The sequence below is a fragment of the Manacus vitellinus genome, unplaced genomic scaffold, assembly GCF_001715985.3.
Source record: "Manacus vitellinus isolate BGI_N305 unplaced genomic scaffold, ASM171598v3 scaffold_57_pilon, whole genome shotgun sequence".
Taxonomy (NCBI): Eukaryota; Metazoa; Chordata; class Aves; order Passeriformes; family Pipridae; genus Manacus; species Manacus vitellinus.
Window position 1 is genome coordinate 2,066,569 of NW_021940666.1, and position 8,796 is coordinate 2,075,364.

The 8,796-nt window shown below is 44.3% G+C and overlaps 1 protein-coding gene across 1 annotated transcript in view; it reads left to right on the forward strand.

Moving 5' to 3' along the window:
• The first annotated feature begins 8,302 nt into the window (after positions 1 to 8,302).
• BDNF (brain derived neurotrophic factor) overlaps positions 8,303 to 8,796 on the forward strand; it is a 38,674-nt gene continuing 38,180 nt past the window's right edge. The window contains exon 1 of the mRNA XM_008931461.3: positions 8,303 to 8,617. Coding sequence (XP_008929709.1) covers positions 8,615 to 8,617 — 3 coding nt within the window. The 5' untranslated portion in view covers positions 8,303 to 8,614. The remainder of the gene's footprint in view (positions 8,618 to 8,796) is intronic.

Genomic DNA, 8,796 nt, shown 5'->3' on the forward strand with positions numbered 1-8,796 from the left:
CCTCAGTTTGTCTTCTTGTAAAATGGACACAGAAGTGTCCCTCAAAGCTGTAAAGATTAATTCAGCTTTCTGAGAGACTTGAGATTGGTGCCTGAAGCAAAATAATCAAATGTGATGCTTCTACTGATGAGGGTTTTATGCTGTACAGATTCAGGAATAAGTTATATGCATAGTTTTGTAGAATTAGGTTTAGTAGTGTTATTACCCATCAGTAATCAGACTGGTAAACTAAAATAAGACATGATCTAATTCACACCAAGAGAGATAGGCTCATTAAATTGAGCAGATTTGGTTTGTGCTTCTCCCATATCTCTGTAGTTGTACCACTCTCATTGAAAAAAAAATCCCCATTTGTAATTGTGCCTCAAAGTATTTATCCTTAACTGTAGAAGCTGCACTGTTCTGCCCTTTACCAAGAAACCTGGTATATGGTAGTTTGTGACATTTTCATTGTGAAAGACACTTAACATTAACCAGTTATTTAGACCCAAAAGTCCTTACCCTAAGATACATATGGTTGCACTTAAGCTGAAATCACCACTTTATGTTAGAAAATATTGGTTTCATCATAAAAGGTAAGTGTTCCCAGAAGTGTATTAAAATGCTCAGAGATACAAAAGAGAAATATTGGAATTCAATCTTGGGTACCAATGTAAAAATATTTAAATATGCTATAAATTGCACAGATCCAGCATGGTTCACTGAAGAATCTTTCAGGTTATTAAAATATTTTCAGTTCAATAAGAGACACTAAAAGTAATCATGAAGTTTGTGTGCTGTTCAGTGTTAGGAACACTTCTAGATATATTTATTCAATAAAGTTCCCCAAGTCACAAACAAAAGTTGCTTTGGCTCCTATGAGGAACAGTTAGAACAGGACAGCACATCAGAAAACAAAGTGGAAGAGAAAATGCAAAGATTATATCTAGTTCAACTCCAGTGGATGCTTAACATAATTGCTCAGGAGGATCTTTTACTCATTGAAGATGAGAAGGGACACCAAATTCTTTTGATTTTAAAGGTAAGAAAGCACAACCAGCCCTGCACAGAATCAGACCCTTCAAATTATGGAATGGTGCAAGACTGATGTGCTGGAGCTCATTTGCTTCAGGTGAAAGGTAGAAAGGACTTTGGTGGCCGGATTAATTCATGACATCCCTGCACCCAAAAGCTGCATATGGAGCCCATTCAGAACATCTTTAAGGCAAATGGGCAGCATTACAGGGGGCTCTAAATGAAAATAACGGCCCTTTTGTGCCATTCTAGCTTCAAGTGTCGGAAAAACAAAAGTCAGTTTTGCCATCTCTGCTGGAACAGAAGACTTGCTAATTGCTGCTCAGCGGAGGTTTTGCTAACAGCCCACCTTTTTGACAGGTTATCAGGTAGAGCAAAGGAAAGGATGCTGCAGCAGTATGTGGGCTGCAAATGGAGCAAACACATCTTCAAATCTATGATGCAAATACAAAGTAGGAGTAGCAATAATATTTTTACCAACAACCTCTAACACTGCTGCATTTGATGAGTTTACAATAAAATCCCAAATAAGCCTCCACAAAATTTTCCTCTAGATTTGGCTCTGTCTTTGTGAAGCTTGATTTTGGAAAGGGATCTCGGGTCTACAGCTTCAGATTGAATAAGGACAACAGATCTAATTCACCTCAGTTATCAGTGCCTCTAAAGATGCACATAACTTATTTGCTTAAGTGTGTAATTGCTGTCTTTAACTACAATGAATTACCCTACCAAAAAGTTAAGCAGGAGCAATAGCGCCACCTGAGGCAGAAAGCATCATGCAAATTGTCATAGGATGTAGTTAAAGCTGCGTGTACACCTCAGCTCAAAACCACGTGTACAACTCCACAAAATAATACTTTTTTTTCTATGCAAATTCATCTGTGCTCTGACTGAAAGGTCTACTGGGACCTCGTGATTTGGCATCAGAAATCTTACCCTGAGTACCCCTGTTTTCTTCTTATGAAGCTCTCAACCTCACTTGCCAAATTGGGATAGTGAGACCATGGTGTCTAGCAGGTTGTTTGTTCCCCGGGGTTTCATATGCATTTTGCAGCAAATGTTTTCAAAGTATCTTGTGTTAAAGGATCCTTGCAGGAATTCTTACGCAGGAGCAGCTTTATTTATTTAGGTCAACATTAGCACTATTTCCTGCTTGTTGTGAATACTGTCTCAGGGGAGAATTTGTTTGTCATTTTAGTCTGAAAATGACAGGATAAAAATAGACAGGACAATTGCATACATAGCTGGTATTGGGGTTTTTTAGCTAACTTGTTGCAAGAGTCTGGATGGAGGTTATTATTCTACTAAATGCCCTCAGTTCAGTGGTAAATTTTTCTGTGTTTCCACTCTCCTTCAGTGTTTTTATCCTACATAACTATTTCCCTGCTCCTCTCTTTCTGTTGTCATCTCCCTTTCTTCCCCTTTCACACGAGGGACTTACAGAGAACACAGTTACATTGGAGAGAGTTCATCATTTGAATGCTGAGACAAAGTCAGAGGTCACTCTTACACAGAGCTCACCAGCATCTCTTAATAATCCTTATACCCAGTTCCTCTTGCTCTCTGCTCAGTGTATAATTTCTCCAAGAGATATTTTGTTCTTAACAATAACACGTTTCTATCATGCTCCACGAGGTTCAAGCACACAGCTGTTACTGTGAACTCCCATGGAAGCTGATAGGGTATTTGACTGTCAAGAAGTAGATTAATGTAGTTTGGGAGATAGTTTCCTTATAAACATTAACTTTAGAAGGAAACTGAAGTATGTGTTTACTTTTCACTCCTGAGTACAATTAAGGCTAATCCTCTATATTTTTATAAGGGTATTTCTGCACGGGAAGTTCTGGAGTTCTTTGCCAACTCAGGACTGTGCATAAAAGCATTTAAAAATATGATGAGGTGGTGGTGTAGCCTATTTTATTCACAGCCATGTTGTATGTTTGCTCTTTTTAAGGAAAAATGAAGAAAGAATCAGTTTTAAAGATTGACATGCCTGGAGATATTTTCCTGTGGTTACATGAAGCAAGGTGTAGACTTTAATGCCAAAAGAAAGGGTCCCCCACCTTGTCAACGAATCCCATAATCAGGTTGCAATAGTAACAGATTACAGCTGTCATGTTTCTTTTTTCTCCAGGTTCTGATTTCTCTCCCTATCTCTGGTTTTCTTCTAGTAAGAGATACCCGGTGGCTCATTTTGCTCAGGTCATCCAGGAGAACTTACATGGGCCAGTAGTTTCCATTACATTTATCTCATCTCCTGTCTTTTGCAGCTAACCTAAATGAGTGCTGTGCAGGCACGGAACTATATTTGCCTCTGTGGTAGTTTGAGAAAAACAAACCCCTAATTCCGGAAGTTTTCCTGAAATACATCCTCTCCATGAATGAAAGGAATAGTTTAAGCAAAACTTTATTACAGTGGTGTTTCTTTACATTGTGGATGTCAAATAAATAATTAATGCAAAACTCTCAGACCTGTTCTTGAAGCCTTGCTGCAGCCCCACTGTGCTGCGAGAGGGATGTGGGGTACCTAGAGCTGGCCAAAAGTGCAGAGCAGAGGATTTCCATGGCATCAGCCAGTTGGTGGCTGACCCAATGCTGACAGACCCGCTATTACCCCAACACGTCCTCCCGCTCCAGCCCGTGCTGTTGCCTCCACAGTTCAGGAACGCTGGCCAAGGCACCTGTCTCAAGGTTTTTGCTTCAAACAACTCGGATGATGGAAACCCTGACTGGCCCTGACTTGCAGCAGCGCTGGGTTTCCTTGGGAATGCTGAGCTTGAGCTGCCCTTTGGTCTCTCTCCTGGTTTTACCAAACGTGAATATGAGCTTGGCATAATTTGTGATCTTAGAGGAAGTCAACGTGCAAAATACCTCCCGTTGATGGTGACACTGAAGCCCCTCTCTTGTGGGCTGAGGTGGGTGGGAGCCTAAGCTCTCTGCTGGCTATGGACCCACCACCCTACTGCAGGGGTCTCACCCCCTTTTCCCTGCAAACCTGCTCTTGGAGGTGAGCCCATGACAAGCCATTCTCTGAGGTACAAACACAACAAGCACACACGCTGCTGCCTGCCTACTCCAGAGGATTTCCTGCTGCTTTTAGGAGACTAGAAGCAAGATGAAATGTTCTAGCACTTTAAAGGAGGACAAGGCATTGGTGGGAGGCTTGTTTAGTGTCTGAGTGGGATCATGACTACGATGTTCATCTGCATGTTACCAGCATGGAATACACGCAGTTTGAAGACAAGTAGGCTCAGAAAGAAAGGAAAACTTCCAGGGAGGGAGGAGGCAGAGTGAAAGACTGCTAAGGCTTGCAGCACGAAGATCAGGGGAAAGATGGAAATACCAGAGCAAGATAATCTCCGGGAGGAGGAGATCAGGCACAGAAAATCAACACCTGATGGGAGGCTACCCTAAATACCTACTGGGAGGCTGGTATTTACCCTCCAGGCAGTAGCAGGGCAGGCGCCAAATCTGCCTGTTGAAGAAGCAGGAGGTTACCAGCAAAACTAGCACACCATGACCCTGAGGGACCTTTCTTTCAAACACATGATTAGATTGCTGGCATGGAGAGAAGCTGGCAGCCCCGTTTCACACTAGCAGTGATGTCACATAGCTCTTATTTCAGAAGCATCTCCGTAAAGTTGACAGCTACTGTTATCGTCTGATTCTGCTCAGATTGCTAACGTTGGTGTCTGAGGCGGGTTTTCAGTGATCTCTGAAGGAGCAGCTGTGCATAATGGATGGAAGGTGTTTTTTAGCATGTGCTTAGCAGTTATCCGCACATTTTGGTAGCCTTTCAACTATGTGAAAAAGCCAACCAGTAATAGCTCATTGTTTTCTGAGGTATTTTAAGGAAGGAAAAGAACACTTGCAGCTTCCTTAGGATTTCAGGGTGTTGCATAGGTTGGTTTAAGGCATTGTGACTTTTTAGCAATGCTCCTGCATTAGCTTCTTCACATTGTTTTCTCTTAGAGAGGGAAAATGTAGGACCTACTCCCGCTTAATTAGGCCTCATCTGCTAAACAGTTATGTCACTATTTACATATGAGTAGTCCCCACTGAAGTCAAGTCCTGCAGTTGTATACTTCATCTGGTAACAATGTAAATCCAAGATAAACAGACTTGGAACGAGAGATGTACATTGCCTTATATGTATGAACTACCTGCATAGAGCAAATGCTGTGCCCTGTCATTCTGGCAAAACGCTAGCAGCTATCCTCTTCCAACACCCTGTAAATGGATCACCTGATCATTAGTTTTAAACGATGGGCTAAACTCTACTCACTAGTCCCAACTTTTACTGAAGTGTATGACGTGTCAAGTGAGTAACTTTGAGTCACTTGTGCCCCTCCACAGTAATAAGGAAAAATAACCCTCCGCACCTACTCGGGTTAAGTGATTTTTCACAGCTGGCTCTCCCATGGCCTAGGAAAAAGCTCTTCTAGTGCTAAAAACCGTAGCTGGAAACAAGACGTAGGGAAAGGAAATGTCTGGAAACTCAACAGGCATCTGGGTTTAATTCTACTCCCTCCCCTTTCTAACGCCTTTATTGCAGGAATCCCTCAGAGCTGTCTGACAGAGGAGTGACTCTCCTCCATCATTTGTGCACGTTAACTGATGTCCCAACTTCAGCTCTGGTCCATCAGAAAGGCTTGGGCTGTTTGCTCACCTGTGAATGGCACTGTGAGGAAAGAGCTATGATTTATGCTACCTCCTCCTCCTCTTCTGCCAGATAATTCCCGTGCTCCACAGCATCCTGTTTTACCCTGTATTACCTGTTTTACCAATGACCTTTTGTTCTTCCATACGCTTTGGTACCGATCCCTTGATTACTGTGCCTATTTATTTCATGAACTACCTCGAAGCAATCTAAAGCAAACTATCCCCTCAGCAAACACGTGCTTAATTGGGTCTATTGAGTATGAGATGGGTTGTCAGTTCTCACCTATCCCCAGGGAAGTGGGTGGAGTCCTGTGCTTAAGCAGAAATCTTGACCAGGAGCTCTTCCAGTTAGCTCTCTAAAGAGTATCTTTGCTTGTGGTTCTTTCAGCATGACCCTGGGCAAACCCCATCAATTTGCTCTGGAAAAAGCAGCTGGACAGGGTTAGATGTCCAATTCCTGCTGTGGATCTCCTGGGAAGATTTTGTGGAAGGGTTTTTTTCGGGTTTTTTTGGTTGGTTGGTTGGTTGTTTTTTGTTTTTTTTAGTTTAACGTTATTACATCAGTATAATACTATGACCCATCAAAAGTTTCTTCTGGGCATCTCTAACAGCTGAGACCTTCATGAGAAAATGAAGATATCTGGAATTTAACGAAATGAGAAGTAGGAACAGTGCTGCAGACAAAGTACTTTCTTACAAGTGCTACAGGTAGAATTAGTTTCTCCATGAGAGACTATGTTTCTGGAGCTATAAAATAAGTATGTAGAAATAAGTTTTAACTCATATTGCATCTTTAGAAAGTTCTCTCTATAAAAAAAACACTGGGGATGCCACAAAGTCAGAAACTCTGAAGATTTAGGTATGTATTTATGTAATCCAAATATAAATTGTGCAACTTGCTACCCAAAGTAGATACTACCAAATAATTTTACTCCCCTGAGGAAGAGGCAGAAGCAAATTGTTTAGAAGACTGGGAGAAAGCACTGCAAGTCCACTTGTTGAAATATACACACTTTTTTTTTTTTAATTCTGATGCCATTTAAAAACCAGTATTCCTGATGAGTATTAGCACTAACTAGGAGTACTTCCAGCTGTTGGAGGAAAACTTCAGCTTCCTAACTGAAGCTCAGTACTTAAGGATGTATCTCGGGTGACACCCTATCAGTGATAGGATGATCTGTCGGGTGCAGTGTTACATCAGCAACAGCCTTTCTGACGGGCTCTGCCTGTACATGGCAAACAGCAGCATGTGGTGCAGGTGAAGGGATTCAGCAGTTCTCCTCAAGGCAGCTTTCCTGGGGACCACTTGACTTTCCTTCTAACACCTTGCCCCCAGGACAGCCGAGGCAGGAAAGTACCAGCTGTACCAGTCTTAGGGCAGCATCTGCTGGTTATTGCATGGATCAACATAGATGGTTGTCATGGAAGAGGCTGCTTGCTTTGGCTCCCAGGCAGAGGTACCTGGGACTCGGGGGGCGGGAGAAACGAGCGCTCTGGAGAGAAACGACCCGTAAATGCAATTCCAACAGTCAATCAGGAGAGAACGGGAGTGGACGAGGATCTTCTCGGTCTTGGGTGGGTTTTTTGGGGTTTTTTGTTTGGTTCTTTTTTTTTTTGGGGGGGGGGGTTTGTTACGAGGGGCAGCACCACAAACTTTGGCAAGTCCAGGTTCCGCTGCTGCAGTTCGCCTTCAAAGGCGAAGAATCCCGCCCCCCACTCCCCCACCCCTGCCCGCCCCCCCTCCCCCGGGGTTCTCTGAGCGGGGAGCGGGGCAGCCACCGAGAATAAACTCGAGATACGGAGACAAAATGGGGACGAGGACTTTGTGAGCCTTGACAGGAGTAATACCGGGGCTCGGCCACCTCTCTCGGGGACAGAGACCGCAGTTACGCCCAGGTGTGAGGGTGCTCTCGCAACGCAAGCGGGCTCGGCAGGACCCAGCCACAGAAATCACGGGCGGAGCCGGGACGCTGCTGGGGCCCCGGGGGAGGGGAGAAGGGGAAGGAAAAGACAGACCGCGGAGATGCGCCCGGCTTCCCTCCGCCTCGCCGGCGGCGGGGGCTCGGTGCGGGGTCGGCGGGGTAGCCCACCCCCGGGATGCGCCTCCCGGTGAGGACAGAGCGAGGAGGGGGAGAAAAAGTGTGCGGGGAAGTTGCGGCTGGGGAAAAGCAGGGGTTTCCGAAGGCAGCTTGTCTTGGCAATTGTGCCATGCTCCTCTTGTGGCAGGACCTAGTATGCAACAAGTCCCTGGAGCACTTCCCGTGTGAGCGCAGAGCGAACGTGACATTAAAAAAAAAAACCCAAACAAATAAAAAAACCAAACAAACAAAAAAACCCCCAAACAAACAAAAACACACGGGGAAAGAAAGAAAGAAAAAAAAAACCCCAAACACAAAAAAACTCCAAATGGTTACTTACCTGTCCTCACTGCAAATCTCCAGAGCCGGCTCGTCTTGCACGGCCCCAGGTGCGAGCCGGGAGGTGGAAGGAGGGCGGTGGGAGTCAGGGCTCACTGCACGGCGCTTCCCGCCGGCCAGGACTTTCTTCGGGAACTTACTGTCCCGCTCCAGTTTCCTGGGAGGCGGCTGCGATCACGTTTTATAGTGTGTTGTTGGTAACCCCTCTCATTCATTAAGATCACGTAAGAACTCAGAGGGAAACGTGACTCTGAGCTAAGGCGTTTGCGTAAATCTATAGGTTTTTAAAACTCCCTGCCAGTTGCTTTCTGTCTTCTGTAGGCACCAAGGTGGTGGAGAGTTTAAGCTTGCGGATATTGCAAAGGGTTATTAGATTCATAAGTCACACCAAGTGGTGGGCGATCCACTGAGCAAAGCAGAAGTTCTCACATGATGACTTCAAACAAGACACATTACCTTCCAGCATCTGTTGGAGAGACTGGATTTTAAGACACTTCTGTATCCAGGACAGCAAAGAAACAATGGTGAGTACCTATAAAAAAGCCTATTTTTAATAACTGGAGAGAAGAACAAAACAACAACAACAACAAAAGCTTGAGATGTTGCTTAACGACAGTATCTGATATCACGGGCTCGGCTTTCTAGTACTTAATACACCAAAGCGCGTAACCCGCGGAGGCCGGGAGAATTGTGTTTTTAGACA